The sequence below is a fragment of the Solea solea genome, chromosome 7 (assembly GCF_958295425.1).
Source record: "Solea solea chromosome 7, fSolSol10.1, whole genome shotgun sequence".
Lineage (NCBI taxonomy): Eukaryota > Metazoa > Chordata > Actinopteri > Pleuronectiformes > Soleidae > Solea > Solea solea.
The window spans coordinates 19,744,995-19,766,325 of record NC_081140.1 but is presented as its reverse complement, the minus strand read 5'-3'; the positions used below and the strand labels follow the sequence as shown (position 1 = coordinate 19,766,325).

Here is a 21,331-nt window from a genome sequence, read left to right as displayed (position 1 = left end):
CGCAACATTTTCAGGCTGCGCGCGCGCGCCCCCAGCTGCCCCAGATACACTGTGGAGTGCACCACTCATTTTCACAAAAAATATAACACAAAAGTCACGAATTAGGATCAATTAACTCATATTTATGTTGATTTAAGAGTAAAACCATAATCAAACACCGCCCAAACAATGATACAACCCCCACGCAAACACCACACCCACTAGTAATTAGTCTGAGTCCCTGAACGACACATGTATGTGCGCAATCTTATGCGTGATTTTCATATTTAATCATCACAAACACTTGTAAACACGCTCATTGCACGCAAACACTAGTTCAAACGTGGAGGCCTCTTCGGGGTCAACATGGGTCACCTGCTGAATTTCATTTATTATTTATTACAAAAAACACACAAACATTAGCATATGATTTCTGCATAATTCACAGCTGACCTACAACATTATGGCACAAAGTAAAACAAAATTAATTCCCAACAGAGCTTGTGAGTCACGCGAGCTTTAACAGTGTCAACAAAAGCCATGGCAACACATGTTTCCACGCGGTGAAGTGAGATCAGGGAAAATAAAAAGATGAACACCATGACGCCGTCATTTCACCATCACTTTATCTGAGGAGAGCAGATGAAGAGATCAGGAAGCGCAGGTTTCACCTTTGTCCGCTTGGTGTCGCCAGAGATCTGGCTCTAAGGTGACCAATGCGTGTTTTTGTGCTCCCTGGCATTACCCGGCAGCGCCTGCAGAGGGCAGCACCATGCACGTGTTTCAAGCACAATGGAACATTTGAGACTCCAGGAAGAGGGGGAGGGGAGGGTGTTCTCCATTTGGATTGACACTGTGAAACAAACTGCTTCCTGGTAGCTGTGTAGGATTTATTTATAAGTAAAGACATTTGGATATATAGTCTATAGAAACAGATGTATTCCTCATTTCACTCAAAAGAAGAAAAAGGCCAAATTTACGTATCCTATACGTCCTATAGATGTGCTCTCTCTCTCTCTCGCTGTGGTTACTCCCCACATTGTAAAATCAGTTCTTGATCTTACACATTTCTGTGATTGTGCTCTCTGCTGCTGCAGTTGGTGGTGATGGTGACTGAGGAGCTCCAGCTGCTGCAGTAACCCACTTTCCCCACAGGGATCTACGCCTTCTACCTCTGAGCTTAGTGAGCGCAGACAGAGGCCACCAAAAGGAAGGGGATATGTTGTGGGAAGCAAAAAAAAATGACCTTGTCGTAAAATCCGCTACTGAATAATCTCAAATCACACTTCACAGAGACATGAACAGTATCCCAACAAAACTATAGCCCATTCCCAATGTTCTCCCTACAACCTTAGGCCCTGAACCCTAACTGATTTGACAGATGTGGCTTGATTTAGAGATTTTTCATATTATTATTTTATGTCGATTACTTACTGTTGATGAGAGAATTTATTAATTCTTCTAGGCAAAAACGTATAATGGACATAAAATATTCATGGGGTTTGTGTTGCTTTCACTCCCCAACCAAAGTCCTTAGAGACAATGTGTGATTTTACATCACAGCACACAGGAGTTGTTGATCCACTGACACCTCCATCTCTTAGACAAATAGACTTCGACTTAGTCCCTAATCTATCATGACAGCAACAATATTGGAAGCATAATTGTCATCATTGGCACAGCATGCAAAAAACAAGTGTAGGTGCAAGCAGGATGAATCTGTGAGGAAATGAGTGAAATAAGCGCGGGCTCCATCTATCGTTTCATGAGATTATTCGCTTTCTGGTTGGCGGCGTCGATGCGGGACACATTGAGGATGGCCTGCAGATAGACAGACGAAAAGACACAGGAAGAGTTTAAAGTGTTACAATACAGAAACATGTAAAGCACTGAGTAAAAATATCCATCTATTACTTGTGTTTTGAGAAGCAAACCTCTGTTTACTGTTGTTGGGTGTCTTCTTGGCTGATACAGTACATTTTGTTTTACTTAGTCATTTGATAGAGATTTTTGGTTTTCCTTTGTGTCACTGGGTGGTGAACTGATCCTGTGTGGTCATTGTCAGAGGAAAACAGAAACATACTGGGCCTCGTTTATTTGTACGAATTGTAAGACTTGTCCAGACTCCAATGAGTAATTCAAAATTTAAACATATCAACTAAATAACCATGGGGAACTCACAACTCCTTTATTCTGCAGCTAGCTTTTGTCTAGTTCAAGGTGTGTCTGGAGGTGATGTCATTTAATGTTTTCCCAATTCATTTACCAAAAGAATATCACAATTTTCTTCTGGGGATCAAGAGACACGTTAAATAGTGTGTGGGAAGGGAAGTGTTACCCCCCGATCTGGAATTCCAAGTTGTCAACTCAGTAAAACTCCTCATGTTTCGAGTTCATAACTGAAGATAGCTGCTCTGGGCATCACTGCTGTAGTTTTTTGTTTGCTGTGTGTGTGTGTGTGTGTGTGTGTGTGTGTGTGTGTGTGTGTGTGTGAGTACAGAATCGCAAATAAAAAGGGAACCAATCAGGTTTTTTTTCGCTCCTGGAGCGCTAGAGCCAGAAAAGCAAGCAATCTGTCAGCGTTTGTATACATCCAACATGGCGACCATGGCGGCTGTTGCTTCAATTTTAAGTAACTTGCTCCATAGAGATCCCCCGGGCAAAAGCCGTTAGTTAGACGCTATTACTAGATCGCCATCACTCCTAAAAAACTACTACAAGCACGTTTGTTTTCCATCGCTGTACATACGCCATCACGATCATTGTCTGATTGGTTGTAGGTCTCTCTCATAGCGTACAGAGGCATTTTGATTTGTCTTGTTCTTGATTGATTTATAAAGGAAAAAAACATGTAATGTGTTGATCAACAAGACTAGATTAGCTTGTTAGTTAGCGAACATAGCCAACATGTTAAACCTGAATAACCTGACTTGTGAAGTTCTGTAGAAAGTGCAGCAGTACCTTCCCCTGAATGCGGTCGATCTGGTCATTCTGCAGGAGAATCTCATTGCCCATGTCCAGAGCCATGCTCTTCAGGTTTCCAACGATGCTGCCGACATGAGCCAGGTTCTCCTCCATCTCGTCCTCGCGGGCGTCATCGGTCACCCTGTGATTTGGGATACAACACGTGTGAATCTGCCCTGTGTTCATGTCCTGTGTTTGGCCAGCTGTCCATACACCTCACAACTGCTCCTATTACATGGTCAGCTCTAAAGAAGAGCAAACACACACACACACACTCACTGCACAGCTGCCTCTCAACAAAACACACTTCATTAAAAGGATAGTTGAGGTTTTTAAAGGGTGGTTAAGGTACTGATAAAAAGTCAGTGGTGACTGCACTGTGCTGTCCCTATTGGCTCACGCTCACTGACTACATGGCCACCAGTAAAACAGACTTTAACCACTCAACAAAAGGCTTATTTAATCAAATCAACACCAGCTTAGATCTATGATCCTTTTCATTATGTTTGCCTTTTAATCTCTCTTTTAAACAGCAATGAACTGAAATCTGTTTCACTTTGTAAACTCCTCACTCCCCAAAGTATTTAGAGAATTTTAGCTCACAGGGACACAGGAGCTGCTGGTCTACTGGTGCCTCATTGAGTAAATCTGTGTCACTGATTAAATCTGAATTATTAGAGTAACAATGTAACACTTTCAAACTTTCTAAAGAGCCAGCAGTGCATCGAGAACTCCTATGAGCTCTGATGTAAAATCACAGATTTTCTCGAGGAAAAGCCTGACAGCAAGATCAAGATATCATAGATTTAGGCTGGTGTTGATTTAATCCGAGCCTAGAATCTGTATTATCCTGTGTCCTCACCAGCAGCCACGTAACAGTGAGAGCAAGAGGGCAGTCATCTCCGTGTCAGTGCTTGAATAAGCCGTGAACTATCCCTTTAAACTCAGACGATTTCGTTTTTACCCCGTTACCTCCGTATGTATCCTCCACTCATTATCATTTGCTCCCGCTCATCGACGACTCTCGATGACGGCGGCTGATTGGACACGATGCCGTCCTGACCGGAGGCTCCGCCCCAAACTGCCTTATAGGCCCCGCTCTCCTCAAAGGCCTTGAGTCTGACAGAGAAAGACTTGATGAATGTGTTGAGTTCACATGTCAAACATGACGTCAGCTGACGACAAACCATCTGAGAAGCAAGAAGGCAACAAAAGAAAGCTTCAGTAACTTAAGAGCAAAACACAATAACCCAAAATAACTGAATATCCACAGAGGTGGATGAAGCACATGTCGCAAAGTTTCCTGTATTGCAACTAATGCCGTCACTAACCCTGTCATAATGACCTCTGGGGTCACATAGGAACTTATCTATTTAATTATTTAATGTCTCAAAATAATTTTGCTCCCATCTTAGTAGTAGTGAGTCCTATATTTTTTTTTAATTAAAATATTGCTATGTGGAAGAGCCAGCTAGTGTGATATTTTGTCCCACCACCACCTACTTATCACAGGAGCAGAGGCCACAGCACTTGCCCAGGTCAGTCAGGTTTTTTTCGGCCTCCCTCATATCAGAGTTGATTTGATCCAAACCCTCCTCTACACGCTCCAACTGCTCTATGGGATGAGGAGGAGGAGGAGAAGCAAAAGGTGGACACGTGGGACAAAAAAAGAGCAGGGGAGAAAAGGCAACAGGGAGAACGGAGAATGGTGGATGGGGAAAAGCAAAGCAAAAACAAAACAAAAATCACCAACTATTTCCCAAAAGCTCAGAAGCTGAACTGAATTAAACCACAAATGAATGGACACGAGGCACCAAAAAAAACTGAAAACCAACAAAATTCACCTGCAAACACCGAGCATTCAGTGTTGGTTTGCAAACCTGGAGCTAACACATCTAAACTGCAGTGCTGAGCTGGGGCACACTTTGACCTTGATGCCCAGCTCCATTATGTTTTCACTGTTGGAATGAGGGCTATATACTGGATTTGCCAATTTAGACTTCTTTTATAGGTGATGTTGTGTGAGGTACCTGTATGTTAAAGGTATCTGACATATACAGCTTACTGAAAACATGGTGGTAACCAGTGAAAACAAGAACCACTATTTTCAGCCACTTAGCAAAAGGGTTTATTTTCTTTATTTTACTTTATTTTCAGTCCTTTCTGACAGGAGACGGGAGTATGTCTCATTTGCAGACCACAAAATCTCTGCACTGGTGTACGTGGTAATAGGCAAGCCATTTTGTTAAGTGGTTAAAATCTGCCCCTGCTGACAGCCAGGTTTTCACTGAGCATGTTCCTGCCTCCTGTCTCCTACAGGTTCGAGGCAGATCTGAGTGTCAGTAGCTTCTGAAGAAGGAGAAGAAGATAGCCAGTTGTTCAAGTAAGTCATAAGCTCCATGAGTCGCACATAAAGCCTCACTGGAAAAAAAAAACTGAACTTCCCCTTTAATCGAACCTAATTGAATGGAACTGAGCACCAGTCTGGGTTTTAAAACTTGGATGCAGGTGTGGGGTCCAAACACTGGACCTACTTCCTGATTGGCCAGACACACAGACCACAGCACTGGGCCATGTCTGTCAGGTTCTTCTCTGCCTCTCTCATGTCCCTGTTGATGGTGTCCATGCCTTCCTCAACACGCTCCAGCTGCTCTGTCAGGGACAGGAGGGTGGCAGTGGTGGGTTTTACAGGATGTATAAAGCAGCAGAGATAAACCGACACGTCCTCAGACGTCGCCTTGTTTCGTCGTCATGTGCACGTGTCAGGTGCATACGCATAGTGTAGTGAGTATGCTGAGAAGTAGCTGGGGACAGGTAAACACAAGCTCACTGGAAACATGGCTGCCATCAGGGACATCAGGACACACAGGCGTTAACTATGTAACAAAAGGCTGGCCTAATACAATCTTATGGATATGAATGTTCATTTATCTTGTCATTCAACAGGAAACTGAAGTTTTGTTCTGGCTTTCCAAACTCTACTCAGCAGTAAACACTGAGAAAAACAACCTTTTTCACTCACACGAAACAGGAGTTGTGGATCCACTGCTGCCTCAATCACTTAAGTGACTTCAGTGTTTGAAAACCTTTGTTTCAAACACTGAACACACTTTGATTAAACTCAGTATCAAACTCTTAACAAACACAGCAGCAGCTCCTGTGTCCCCATGAGCTAAAATCATTGATTTTGTCTTTAGTGCAGGGAGTGAGCAGTCCTGTTTTCAGAAGGTGAGCATATTGTATAGTGGCTAAAACTTGTTTTTTTCTTTCTATTGTCCCTGCTGGCAGCCATGTTTCAACTGAGCTTATGCAAACATGTCCCCAGCTGCGTCTGTATGTAGAAGCTCCTGATACAACCACACTACAACAATCCACAATATGTACTAAAACACAATAAATGTGGAAACAGGAAAGTGAAGTCATCCTCAATGACCTGGAGTATATAGTAGCAAACATGATTATTTACTCAGTATTGACTGATTCAGTAAAGCTCTTTGAAGAATAGGATGAATGAAAGAAGGACAAAGTATTACCTCCTTGTTCATCCAGCATCACCAAGGCTCTGATTCCAGCATCTTTACTCTGGAGGACAGAGCACACACAGACACATTACTCTGTAACTAAAGCTGTCATGATGTGTCACTCTTCATAGAACATCATCGAGCTTTGATGTAAAAAATAACTAAGTCCTTGTCAGTGTTGTGTTTGACTCGTTCAGCTCATGTTTAAGTCTCTGCTCCACACACATTTGTTTTCAATCACATTAAGTTCGTCACATCTTTCTGATTCGACGTCACATCTCCCAACGACTCTGGAGTGTGTGTGTGTGTGTGCGTGTGTGTGTGTGTGCGTGTGTGTGTGTGTGCGTGCGTGCGTGCGTGCGTGCGTGCGTGCGTGCGTGCGTGCGTGCGTGCGTGCGTGCGTGCGTGCGTGTGTGTGTGTGTGAGTGTGTGTGAGTGTACCTCCTCCACCAGCTGCATCATCCGTCTTGTGCTTTCCAGGGACTGAAACAGACACACACACATTTCACAAATTTAAACTACGGTCAACTGAATAATACAATAAAGGTGCATATATGAATTACACTGTACAAATGCCACACAGTGAATATACTCCAGTGTCAAAATGACACAGACTGGACCATTAAAGGGACAGTTTGTGTTTTTTGTTGTTGTTTTTTTCAAAAGCATGGTTACATGAGGTACAAACAGAACGTCCTCCCAACTGTGTTACATCCATACTCATTTTTTTAAAATGACACTAACTCAGCATTTCATTTCCCCCCAAATATGGAGAATTTAATGGAGAATCTGTTTTATTTTGAAATCTCCATTGCTTCATTTTAGTATAGTCAAAACTGAGTGCTTTGGAAAGGTCAGTGACCCACATTCACTTCCTGAATGGTTCTGGGCAGGTGTGGAAGAAAAGCTCTGTTAAAACGTACTTTCAGTTTCAGTTTCACCTCATTGTCGGCTATGTGGCATGACCTTAGACTGTGTTCAGGTGGCAAGGCTTTGATAGGGGACTTTCAGAGTTCTAGGGAAACTAGAGTTGCTGTCCACTCTGACACGGAGTAGGGTAGTACCTGCACAGGGTCCCTGCTGCCTTGTAGAGCCGATCTCCACTTTAAATAATAATAATATAATATAATTATACCAAGTATACTTTGGTTTGTTCTGAAAGTCAACACACAGGTTGTAGCTCACTGTTTCCACCTCTTGGTCTGTGCATGTGTGTGTGTGTGTGTGTGCGTGTGTGCGTTTGTGTGTGCTGTGTGCGTTTTACAACGCCCCACATGAGCTTATCCATGCCTGATGTTTCTCAGTTGTCTCTATGGTGACCAGGTAAGCTAGATTTCCTTAAAGGGACCCTGTACTTGATTAAAATGACGTGAGTGAAACAAACGACGTGTGTATGCAATGCTCAAGCATGTCTTGAATAAACCTGGCTTAATAGACCTTTGTGTGGCCCTTCAATCGATTACATGTGGCCAACCACTTAATATTATCTTAAATAATGTGTAAAACATGGCCCGCAACTACTCTTGACTTAAACACAGTGTGTGTCTGAGGCACAGCTGCCAGTGAATATAATACTAAAAATATTTGCATATATTTTTTCTAAGACATTTGGTTGTAATTATCCATGTTATTAGTGACCTTATTTTAGCTTTATTTCTCTGTTTTTGATATTAATAGATTTATTGTTTGTCACAAATATGTTTAATTGTAAATTATACAGCATTCCTTTATCAAAACAAGCACTTTTACTTTGAAATATCATCATCAATATCTTTTCTTGTCATATCATGATGGATGAAGCTTTTTTTTTGCTTTAGACCGGCCCCCTGTTGACCAGACTAGACACTCATCTGCCCCCAAGGTCATTTGTGTTTGACACTCCTGCTTTTTTTTAAACTGCAAACAAGTTTCCCATATTTTCTGTTTTCTGTGTTCCAATAATGCGACTGAGAAATCTGTCGCCCTACAGATTTAAGTGGGTTTTAATGACTGATAATCTGATAGTCAGGAATAGTCATGTAGATTTACCAGAAGAAGAATCTGTTACCTCATCTGTGACCTGATTGGCTCTCCTCTGCAGCTCCTCGTGCTCTGTCAGGACGGGGATGTCTGACGCCATGTCTCTCTCTCTCTCTCTCTCTCTGTGTGTGTGTGTGTATGTGTCTCCAGATTCCAGATTAGTCTGCAGCATCAGGTGGTTTTGGCACCTGGAGAGCACAGTGAGACCGTCAGCATGAGCGTTTGTAGCAACTGACATCAAGAAGGTGTGTGTGTGTGTGTGTGTCTGTTTGTGTGTGAGGGAGGGGGGGTTCAGAGAGACAGGTTTCACACCACCATCATACAGTACTTTGAAAAAAGTTGTAGAGTCATAAACATGAGTTTGTAAGTTTGTCCGATAAACGTTTGATTTGAACTCATGGGGGAGATGAACTTAAGTAATTATAGATATTTATTTAAAAAATCCTCACGTTAATTTCCCCGAGGGAACCTCCCAAAGGGATTAATAAAGTCGTCTGTCTGTCTGTCTGTCTGTCATATGATTAAGAGAATGTTTTCAGTTGGTTCTACTGCTGCCTCCCTCACTAACTTTAACCATGTTATTCTGTGACTTCACTGTGACTCATACACATTGAAATGGCACAAACTTACTAAGAACTTTGGTGCGGAAGAGTGACAAGTTTAAAAAGTAGGGATGCACGATGTGCTGATATATCCTGGAGCGCTTGGGGCCATAACTGACACCGTTATGTATATTATTTCCCCCTGCGCCCAACTGCAGAGGTCATTTAGTCTCTTCTGTGGTGAAATTAACATAATACTTTGCCTACTTATGTCACAGGAGAAGTAGAAATAAATTGTCTTTATTAAGCAAAATAAAAAAAAGTTAAAAAAAATAACAGTTAAAGAGGGCATAAGCATAGAGGTCAAGGAGGTCGCAGCCTACTTAGCCGACTGTTGTAGTAAGTAGTCATATCGGAAGAACTTGGTGTGTTTGCCGATATCTGATAATACATTTAAAACCAAATATTTGCCGATATTGTGCAGATAATATCGTGTATCCCTAAACAGTGACATAAACTCCATTTTCCTGTCTAACAGTGAGATACAGCAGCAAACATATTCTTACGACATCACATCATTTTTCTTTCACTTTTTAGTTCTGAGTGCCAGTCGCTCATAACTTGACTGAAACCGGCAGGATTTTTCACGAGTGTGTGTGTGTGTGTGTGTGTGTGTTGTGACTGCAGTTTGATAGTGACCCCAGAGAACAGTCGGCCTCCAGGCACCGGTCCTCCTGACAACCAACCAGCTGCACCAGACATGTCACACACAGTGTGTTATGTCGTTCTTTACAATGAAGCAACAAAGCCTATATCACTGTCTAATTACTAGACTAGCATGTGTCCCTGCAATGCTCGTGTCCAGGCCTTTGTCTCGTCCTGTCCTGTCCTGCAGCTCCTCCATTTATTTGTGTTTCCTTTGTTATCAGAATTGAGCATCACAGCATAATTAGAGCAGAACACTAATCACCACATGCTGGAATAAAGAGGAGGAGGAGGCCAGAGCCACACACACACACACACACAACAGCAAAACAGAGGCAAAGATTATGTTTGTTATTTATCGAGTGCATTATCCATCATCTCAATTACCAGTGGGAGTGACCGTGCGAGTATGAAGGCCTTTGCACATCAACAGTGACACAAAAAATATATATAATGGTGTTTAAATCATTCATTCGGTTTTACCGTTGTGACATTTAGATAGATAGATAGATAGATAGATAGATAGATAGACAGATAGATAGACAAACTTCAGTTTCCTGAACAATAAAGCTGAACATACTGTATTATTAGACTAAGCAGGCCATACATTTAATAACATTTAATTGAATTAGGTTAGTCTTTTGTTTAAGTTTCCCCTCACACAACAACCACACAACAAAAGAAACTTGATAATCTTCCTTTAATAAACAATGACGCCGTCCTGTCACCTGCCGTACAGGATGACGTAAACACACAGGTGTGTGTGTGTGTGTGTGGGTGTGGGTGTGTGTATGTGTTTTAAGTAATTAAATTCATCTTATTTTACCTTTTATTAACGCTGTAGCCGAGTGTTTACACACTGCAAATTAACGTTATATCGGTTTAAAAGACTGAACTGTGTTGCGACAAGCAGAGAACCGTTAGCACAGTTGTTTTACTTCCAACTTATGTATTCTATATTTACGTCTGTCACTTATAAGAATAAAGTCAGGTGTTCATGGATAGAATAATGTATAATTTACCTTTCATCAGTTCCTTCTTCAGATTTCCACTCTTGTGTCTTCTTTGCGTCATTAATCCATCCGCAGTTTGCGTCACTAACTTGTTGCCTCCGCCGTTATCACCGCTCAGAAGCATCCTCCCTCACGTCGTGGGCACCGCCCCTCTCCCGCACACCGCCGGCACAGCCCCGCCCGACACCAAACTCACACTACAGTAAAACTTCATGGTTACAATAAGACTCATTCAAAACAGTATACAATCAAATAGTAAAAAAAAAAAAAAAAAAATCAAAATCAATTATAATCATAATTGTACAAAATATAAGTACTATTATTATTTTTGTACATTTTCTATACTTAACACTTTTTTATTATTTATAAATCACTTAAACAACTTCAAACTTGCTCAAAACTACCAAAACTTTCAATAATTAGCCAGGATTGTAACCCTTTATATGCCAGAATTATTAATTATTTGTTACAAAAAAATACCTGATTCAGCCCTGATCAAAATGATCAAATATTCCATAATTTTCAGGATATTAACTCTTTAAATGCCAGTTAAATTATTATTTATTTAAAAGATACTGCAAACGCAGAAAACACAAGGAGACAGTCCTGCTCAAAACCTAAAGAGATGGTTGATGCAATGATATGACTAAATATAAAAATGATTGATTTTGACTTCAGAACTTTACTGCCCATTGTTGTTAGCCTTTGCATTCAAAATTTAAAATTTATTTATTTTATTTACTGTGGGACACTTTATTGTGTTCAATGTGTTTGTTTAAAATGTCATTATCCTCTCCTCAAGTACAGGTCGTTTGTGACCGAGCCAGGCCCACAATTATGTCTATTTCGGCAAACACAAAACTCTGTGTTGTGTATAAAATTACCCACCATTTTACAGCAGAGACGTTTGTACCAAGAAACGGCACATTTAATCAATTCTACAGGAATAGACTTGTTCTTGGTGTCCCGACTATAGAGAGACACAAGGAAACCCAATGAAACCATATCAGTCATTTTGTGACCCCCAAAACTCTTAATTAACTACTTATAAGGATTATATTCCAGATATTCATGGTGTAAAAGTGTCAAACTCACAAAAAAAACAACAACAACACATTGACTACTTTTGTCACGCGTGTCTTTTTATTCTTTAACATCAAGTCAAACTGTTAAAAGAAGCCTAATAAAAGAAAAAAAGCAATAACATGCAGCGCCTCAGCCTGGTGGCAGAGGGACAGTGCAACGGCAGCATCAGCATCAACTTTGGTCCCGGTTTTACATTTTCACCCTGGAATTTTGGTCCTGTTACCATGGAGACACCGTCGTTTCAAACACTGTTAAACATCCACTAAAGACACATAAGAGTGGAATGGGAGGAAGTGATGAGATGATGATGAGGCGGAGGAGGAAGTGAAAGAAGAAAATGTTCCGTTTTTTTCCTCTCGTACTCTGTTGCTTTATGAATACATTGTGAGCTGGAGCCACTGTGAGACAGAAGACAATAGTCAGTTAAAGGGACAGTTCACGTCATTTACACTGGTTCACCAAATAAAATCTGAAAATAGTTCATGCTGTTGTTCGACAGCCTTGTCCAACATGAAACTGGCAGTTTTAACCTTAAAGGAATACTTCACTGATTTGCATTTTGCTTTGTATTACTAGAATAGGGGTAGTATGTTTCCCCTGAGTTGAGAAATATCTTCATTCTTTTCTTTGACTTATCAAACAAGGCAGCAGTGAGCAGTTTACAAACTTAAGTTATTGGAAAAGGCTACTTAATGGCAATATACACAAATACTCAGGATAGGATAGACTCCAGCTGGTGTTTGTTATTGTTTTGCACATGGACAGAGTCAGCTGTATGTGACACACTGACTACATGTAAGCACCCTAAACTTACTTACTAAACTAGTAAGTTTTATGGACAGAAAAAACAAACAATCACTTGTTACTTGAAAAATAACCTGTTACAGGAATTATTGTTGAATTATTTACCTCCTTAATGTCCAGATCAATGGAGCCGCTGTTGTCCTTATCCAACGTCTTAAAGGCTCCTACACACACACACACACACACACACACACACAGAGTTATACCAGGATGTGATTGTGATTGTTGCACAGTTTAAAGAGAAGCTCATTTGACAGCACAAACTAAAAAGAATCATCATTTTTTCACTAAGACTAAGTCTTAACAAGGAGCTTTTACCTGCCTTAACTAAACTAAAGCACAGTCATATCATCGCCCTCATTTAAACACTATCATGATGATATGTACGTCTGTAGACCTTTTAAGGCATTTTGCTTCAGAAACTTGAGTTTGTGTCTGCATTGACCACACAGCAGCTCTTTTGTGTATTGACAAAAATAAATAAATAATCATAATCACAGCAGCTCTTAAGTGAAAATTCAGATAATGTAGAAAAAAAGGATTGTTTGTTGAGGATTTGTGATGAAGGAGCTGCACAGGGGACAGCTGTAATATTCACTGCACCTCGTCAAATGTTACACTGCCCTCATGTGGAAGACAACCAAACTGTTTAATTTCAAGACTTAGACAAATATAATTTTTTGACATTTCATAATTCAACTACTTCTCTGAATATTTGAGAGTCAGACTTTAACAATCTCAATAAAATATGGACCTGAAAACTGAGAGCTGTGCACGTGAGGTGAGGGGAGGTGAAGAGGAGGGGAGGGACTTACTGCACATGGCGTCCAGGCGCACCAGGCAACCAATGTAATTATCAAAGTCCATGTTGCCTTGATCATCACTGTAGCGACGGAGCATCAGCTTGAACAGCTCTTCGTTCAGAGGGAAACCTGCACACACACACACACACACACACACACAGATACACTGAGTGTGACACTGTTTTAGAGAGAGAGCCAGAGAGATTGCAGTGTTACTTACCTGCATCCTTGAAGGCACCCATCAGCTCATGAGAGCCAATTATACCTGAACGGTCCCTGTCATGTTTAACATAGATGCCCTAGCGATGATGAAACACAAACACAACAGTTCACTTACTGACATCACATGTTTCTATTTGCAGAAACCATGGGAGAGGAGGAGGAAGAGGAGGAGGAGAAAGGAACAACTCACCTGCCATTTCTTGATGTTATTCCACAGGTATTTGAACTCATGAAATCCCAGTTTACCTGTGCTGTCACTCTGAAGGGGGGGGGGCGGAGTCAAGGGTCAATTCAAAAACCTCTACTGAGCATTCTCTTCTGCACACTTATTATATACTACTTTATATCACGATTTTAAAGCCTGAATATGTGACCTATAAACAAAAGGATTTGTGTGTTATTCCCACAGCAATTTACCAAGGGTGCACCCGTGTGAGCACTAAGAGTTAAACACAAAAACAAAAAGCTTTTTCTTAAAATTCTTAGGATTTGGATCACAGCAATTATGACAGTACCGCTTCCTTTTGTCTACCACAAACACTTTGGAGAGTTGTCAAAAGCAAAAGAGGGAAAATACATTAGCCAATACCCAGAAAGCAGTAAAGTACGTCTGCATCTGTTGTTGATACACAGTGATTCGCCCTGTCGGCTACTGTGTTACAGTATGTGGTGAAAGGATACATCCATCACAGCGACCATACTCCTGCAGGACTCGATGCTGAAACCATCAGTCTTCAGGCCTCCATCTGACACAGAGCAAAGAAACCGGAGTTTAATCAGTTGGTTAATACTCGGGTCGACCCTGCTGTCAGTGCTTCACCCCAAGACACAGGAAGTTGCCATCTGTGTTCAGTTGATTTGTCATAATTTGCTAACTTCTGGCTAATATGTCTACGTTCCAGTTCACACAGAAACCTGACCAACACATGAGACTAACTAAATACATTTCATGTATTAAAACGCCTTAAACAACATGTTTGCAGACACCTGTAGGACAGTACTAGTGTACGACACAGAAGAGCTAAAAATAATATGGGAATTACAGCTTTCACAGCACTGGTGTTCAGAGCAGCTGTCGTGAATTTTGATGTCAGGGCACGAGGAGTTCAAATGAGTAACTGGGAAATTATGGAACGTGTTATTAACGCAAGCTGCTCGTTGTGAGAAGGGAAGAGGAAAAACATCATCATCGTCGTCACCCACTGAACATATTTAAAATGTTTCAGGTTAAAGCTGCTTCATCCGTGGATCACATGACTCATCTGTGACTCATTGAGTTGAAAAACAAAAAGAAACTGGGCTCACGTTTGGAGACGATTCTGTTGAGGATGCCCATCAGCTCTTTGGGGCTCACTTCCATGTCCTGTTAGAACACACACACACACACACACAGAGAGCATGAGTCACAGCTAATCTAAGTGTGTCTGACTCAAACTTAACTAAATTAGTTCCCTTTGATATTTTCCCAGTTTCTGACTCAGACGTGTTTTTTCTCTCACTTCTTTGTTTTCAAGTATTTCTTCACTCTGTTTTATAGAGAAACTTTGTGAAAATGTATTATTTTTTATTGAAACCTAAGGGCGAGAGTGAAGTTTGGAGGCAAAGCGGCATCTCCAATTTCAGAGAAACATAAGCCTTCTACATAACAGCGTTGTACACCAGGCGATCTGCCCTCTGTCCTCTCTGGAATACATGTGCAGCACCTGTAGTCTCTCTTGAGTCTGGCCTAGCATGCACAACATCTGTTGAACTTGTTGCCCTGTGGTGAGCGCACCACTCCTCTTCCCCAAAGTCTGCAGAGAAAATCAGCATTTGATCTCACAAGGACACAGGAGATGCCGGTCGTCTTGTTCAAAAGTCACAAGACAACACGTTTAAACTTATCGAGGGAGGCGCCTCCTGTGTGCTGTGTTGTAAAAACAAAGATGTTCTCTATGGATTTTGGTCAGGGAGAGTCAGTGTTTTTCAAAGCCACACAAACTTCATTTTCCTGTCAACAAATGCTGTCTGTTTTCCCCGAGTGCCGCCGCTGGCAGCCATGTTCGACTGTGTCTCATGCCAGAGCACAGCACCCCTGTATGTAACACACAACCTCGTACAACCACATGTCAGACAAAACCCTGAACTATCTCTTTAATCCGTAGGACACAGAGCATTTTGGCTGCTTTTTTCCATTAACTATGTCAAAACATACAGTATATACAGAGGCTATACAAATGTGCAATACAGAGTGTCCCTTAAATCCCTTTTTTTCAGCACAACCTAGGCAATCTGATGAAACACACCGCAAAACGTACTTCAAATGTATAAAATCGGATTGAATTTGTGAAATTTGGTTCACTCATTTTTATGAACAAAAATAAAAGAAAAATGGTCTATTTTGTGACTTCTGCACAGTGATTATATACTACTTTATATCACTACTAAAAATGTGATATAAAATTAATCATAACTTTGTCTTAAGAAATTTTCAGTTTCTTAAATGTGAATATGTTCTGTTTTTATTTGCTCCATAGAACAAAGAAATCATTCTGCTGATCCCCCCCAGGAGTTGTTTATTATTCCCACAGCAATTTACCAAGGGTTAAAATTGCTGAGTGATTGCCCAGAAGTGATTGTGAAGTTCCCAGGAAACACTATGCAGACCTCATTTATACCAACACAGAAAGAAGATATTACAGAATATTTCTTTGCTGTTAAAGGTGATTTAGATTCACTGCTACGACACAGCCACGGCCTGTACCTTTAAAACATCACCAGGAAGCTTCCAGACGAAACACACGACCCCACCCATCTGGTTCTGCTCCAGGTGGGTCGGGTCGGGCGGCCGTCTGGAAGCTTCCTGGTCATCGTCGTCAGCTTTATTTCCTGCAGTTGATTGAAAGAAAAAATCATCCACAGAGGGTTAGAGGATTTCTGGTCTAACCGGTGCACACACCCCTCTGATGAGTCACAGAAAACCTCAGACACACACACACACACACATAGTAGAGTGCCACCCTTCGAGACAATGGTAAGAATGCAGAGAAAGAGGACTTGCTGTGTAACACGCCCTGGAGCTGTTGAATAAATACACTGTGTGTCTCTGCAAAAAGATCAACACCAGAACGTTGTGTCACACACAAACACACTAAACAAGTCCACAAGCATGTTACAAGCTTGTTTTCATCCGTCTCCTCCCTCAAGTCTTTGAATTTTCTTTTGATAGCTAATCGAAGCATCGATTCAAAATAGAGTAAACAGCAGGTTCAGATTAATAAATAAATTAAGATGTATATACGCGCGCACACACACACACACACCAGTGCATTAAATTAGTTACAATTATTTCGAAATAGTAATTTTCTCTGTATAAGGAATGTTCCCAGTAACACTGCCGTTATATGGTTTATAATAAGATAATTATTATTATTATTATCATTATTTGTATTATAATTAATAATAATGATAATAATAATAATAAAATGTTATTATGTTAACATGTTAGATGAAAAGGGCAACAGTGATTTCTTAGTCATCTTATTGTTATTATCCGTTATCTGTTTTCCACTTTATTTACAGTCAAGCAAATATCTCCATTTAAAAATCAATAATCTAAAGTATAAACCAAAAGCAGAGTCTTGTTTCAGCTTTTGTTTTGAAGGGACTTTGATGGAGGAGAGTGATACAGTGGCATTAGACAAAGATACTCTTAAGTTATCAAGGACTCAAGCTGACATTGATATCTTTTGCTGAGCCTTGAAGCAGGTGGCTGGTTTTTCCTGTTGTCTCCATTTGCGTTGAGCTTTTACTCACAGATCCAGCTGCTTCTCTCTATCCCTAAACCTAACCCTCATCCAGGGAGGGAGCTGTCACTTGTTTGTAACGTGCTGTCTTTGTCTGTCTGTGTATACATCGTACAACTACACTTTAAACTTTAAAAAAAAGTGAGAATTCTGACTTGAATCTCAGAATTCTGAGAAAAAAGTCAGAATAATTCTGAGGAAAAAATCAGAATAATCTTGAGAAAAAAGTCAGTATTCTGAGATTAAATTCAGAATAATTTTGTGATTAGAATAATTCTGAGAAAAAAATCAGGATTCTGAGGAAAAAAAAGTCTGAATTCTGTGAAAAACAAATCAGAATTCTGAGATTAAAATCAGAGTAGTTTTGAGATTAAAGTCAGAATAATTCTAAGGGGAAAAGTCAGAATTCTGAGAAAAAAAAGCCAGGATTCTGAGATTAAAATCAGAATCATTCTAAAATTAATTCTAAGATTATTTTTTTCTGAGACTTTTTTTTTCAGAATAATGACTTTAATTTAAGAATTCATGCTCTTTTCTTTTTTTCTTTCTACTACTACAGGGTTCAGGACGAGGAGAGCGGAGGAGGGCGGAGACTCTGGTATGGAGCGCAGCAGACAAACAGACAGACTGACAGACAGGTATGGTGAGTTGCTGAGGTGAGACGCAAAGATAAAGACCTCACCTGTCTTTATCTTTATAAAAAAAACTCACCTGTGGAACCGGTTCAACAGGTGAAGAATCAGCATAATGAAATATTCAGACTTTCTGGTATCATCTAAAGATGAAGGAGGTGTCTTTAAAGGGTGAGGCCAGCTTGTAAAAAAAAAAAAAAGCGCAAAATTTGTTTATATCCTTGTATATAAATGTATGGGTTTTTTTATCTACTGACTGGTTGAGACAGATTTAAACTGATTTTTACAAACAAAAGTCTCACCTTATGAAATCTACTTCAGCTAAAACATCAGAAGAATGTGTTTGCTGCTTTTCTGTGCTCTCAGACGACATTCACAAAGTACGACCATGTCTTTGTTTTTATGACTTTGGCATTTGAAAACCTTCATTCAGATTTACCACAAACGCTACCAAATAGACAGGAGCAGAGAACAGGATCAACGCGATAAAAACAAACACAAAACACGCCATCGTCTCTGACCTCAAGCGACACGAGACTGATGTAAACAACGTGATCACAGACCAGAGTCAGTGGTCATGTGACCTCAGACTACAACCCAGCAACACATGTGTTGACGGTTGGACATCTCACCGGACGTCCACACTTTCATTCCAGAATGTAACGCCATTGTGAACTCTCTGTTAAAGAGCCAGTTCACACAAAATCTGTTTTCTACGACTTTTCTGATCACTGGACTGAGTGAGGAGGTCACATGGCGGTGTAGGGGCTAGCACTCGCCTCACAGCAAGAAGAAAGCCGATGGTATGAATCCCAGTGTGACCATGGGCCTTTGTGTGTGGAGTTTGCATGTTCTCGCCGTTTGTGTCTCGGGTTCCTCGTGATTCTCCAGTTTCCTCACACAGTCCAAAAACATCCATCCATCTTGTACTGTTTTATACTCCACAAGGTGCTGTGCCAATCTCAAGTCAGCCAGGATTGGCTCCACCTCCCAATGAGTGAACTAAGTTATCAATACACAATCTCAGAGCACAACCTTTGTTTGTTATACAGTTTACAGTCCAGTGAGGAACATGAGAGGGAAGAATGGAATTGCAGCCAAGAGTCGACACATACAAATGTGCATTTATCCTGTGAGAAACCAAAGCTTGCTCAAATGTGGTTGGTCAATCAGACTAGAATCAGAAATCAGAAGATTGTTGTCCCCACATTGACCCAAACATTCACATGTAAACTCTAGCGTGTGTCACTTTACATCAGCCGTGAGCAGAACATGAAGTGTGAAGGTTTCAGACTTACATCTCCAGCAATCTGCTGGAAAACTTTCCGAAACTGTTTCTCCTCATCATTCTCATGAGCCTCGGCGAAGTTCAGAGGTCTGCGGGGTGGAGGCTGAACACACACACACACAAAGAGAGGCTCTGTTAGACACACATTCATGAGTCTCCCCATGAGTTTGTCTCCTTGTGAATCAAAGTGTTTATTTCAAGCACATGAAAACACTTGATTTCTAAATTATTTAACATTCTATAACATGGTATCAAACCTTTCTGTGACAGAAGTGAAGTGACCACGACAAACTTGACAGTGACACTGTCGTCGGCCGTTGCTTGAATGTTGTTTTTTTAAATTAAATTGTTGTTTTTATCAAAAGAAAGTCACATTTATGGATTAGATGAAATAGACTAAAATGGTATATAGTATATTGGTGATTTGACACACATTTTCTGGGTGAAAATCAGCCCAAAGATTTTGATTTATGACACAAAAATCACGTTACTTACTGGGTCTGAGGGAACAAATTGACTGGGGTCAATGTCACTGTTGAAAGAAGAAGAAAAAGATCAATATGTGGATCCAGTACGTGGTTAGCTTAGCTTAGCATAATGACTGGGAGCTGGGAGGAAAGTGCTCGGCTCCATCCTGTTTATAAAAACTCACCTCACTACCTTTATTAGGCCTGAGATTAATTGCTTTGCCAGAAACATGTTTGAGGATTGTGTGATGTCTGAAAACAAAAACAAAGAGAACGAATAATTATTATAACACCTGTTCCTGTTAAGATGCATTTTCTTCTACTTCAGATAAACATTCAAGAAAAAAAAAAAACTTTTATTTATTAAAATTAACATTTCATTACTGAAATGTTCATGTTCATGCACAATCAGTTTAACAGTTAGCAACAATGATTTAAATAATCAATTATCATTGGTCATTAAGCCAAAATGGCAACAAAATTGGCAGATTTTGTTTCTTTGTAACTGGGATTTGAGGCTTTAACCGACAAATATAATGATTTACTTAAAACGATATGAAAATTAGTTAGAATAAAGTTAAACTTGCTGTTTGTCTTTTTCAAAGAGTAAGTCTTTTTCAACAGTTATAAAGACTTTGTAAAGAGCATTTTTGCAGTTGTAATGCTTTTATTTTGAAATGTATTTATTTTACATACTGTTGCACATCAGGAGAAGGAATAAAAAATATTAGTAATACAACATTCTTCGCTGTAATAAAGTTGTTGTTTTTGACTGAAGCTCGTTTATACGGAGTTCAACACAGTGAAGCATTTACACTGAGTCTCGTTTTATTGCTCTTAGTTTGTACTTTTCCACCGCTGGAAACTGCAGAGTAAATATGACATGCAAACAGTGTCCGGTTTCTGTTCACAACACAACACACACACACACACATACGGCAGAACTGCGTTTAAACTCAACATGGACATACGTTGTTAAACACGTTATGTGAAGGTTTATTTAACTCACCGAGTCTTTCTGCTGCTTCGAAGAAACTGGAGAGACTGACACAGGGCGTGAGGGCGAGAGAGGTAGTGACACACTGCCGGGAGGGAGAGAGAGCGAGAGAGAGGGAAGGTATTCAGTCAGGCAGCTCAGCTCAGCCCAGCCCAGCTCAGCTCAGCACTCCTCCCTTCAGAGTCCAAAAACCAGCTGAGCAGAAACATCGGAGTTCTTTGTGAATGCATCATCAACCCCGCCCCACACACACACACTGGTCTTACAGTCCTTGTGTGGACACTCATAGACATAATGTATTCCCTAACCCCTTACCCTAACCTTAACTATCACAACTAAGTGCCTAACCCTAACCTAACCCTAACCTATACCTAAGTCCAATCCTAACCCTAAAACCAGGTCTTACTCCTCAAAAAGCCTGTTAAAGTTGACCAAAATGTCCTCACAAAGACAGGTTTGTTTGACAATAAATTGGTCCACACAGCTTATGTAAGACATCTTCAC

General features: G+C 40.5%; 2 protein-coding genes across 3 annotated transcripts; both read right to left on the bottom strand.

Moving 5' to 3' along the window:
• Positions 1-102: 102 nt before the first annotated feature.
• Positions 103-10,866, bottom strand: zgc:101731 (SNARE_SNAP25N and SNARE_SNAP23C domain-containing protein). 2 transcript variants are annotated; one of them, XM_058633377.1, is made up of 8 exons: positions 10,753-10,866; positions 8,512-8,671; positions 6,906-6,947; positions 6,477-6,525; positions 5,478-5,595; positions 3,916-4,062; positions 2,941-3,085; positions 103-1,800 (listed from the first exon to the last, which is right to left on the bottom strand). In XM_058633377.1, the coding sequence occupies exons 2-8, from the start codon at positions 8,653-8,655 to the stop codon at positions 1,735-1,737; spliced, it is 711 nt and encodes a 236-aa protein (XP_058489360.1). In that variant the 5' UTR covers positions 8,656-8,671; positions 10,753-10,866; the 3' UTR covers positions 103-1,734. The 2 variants fall into 2 exon arrangements, with proteins under 2 accessions (XP_058489360.1, XP_058489361.1); XM_058633378.1 differs by lacking the exon at positions 5,478-5,595 and adding an exon at positions 4,447-4,558.
• A 998-nt stretch (positions 10,867-11,864) lies between these two features.
• Positions 11,865-20,998, bottom strand: capns1b (calpain, small subunit 1 b). Its single transcript, XM_058633379.1, has 11 exons — positions 20,840-20,998; positions 20,016-20,082; positions 19,859-19,895; positions 19,374-19,466; positions 14,964-15,021; positions 14,340-14,404; positions 13,849-13,917; positions 13,657-13,735; positions 13,449-13,565; positions 12,739-12,797; positions 11,865-12,227 (listed from the first exon to the last, which is right to left on the bottom strand). Exons 2-11 carry the CDS (start codon positions 20,060-20,062, stop codon positions 12,201-12,203), a joined length of 651 nt encoding a protein of 216 aa, XP_058489362.1. The 5' UTR covers positions 20,063-20,082; positions 20,840-20,998; the 3' UTR covers positions 11,865-12,200.
• Positions 20,999-21,331: the final 333 nt, after the last annotated feature.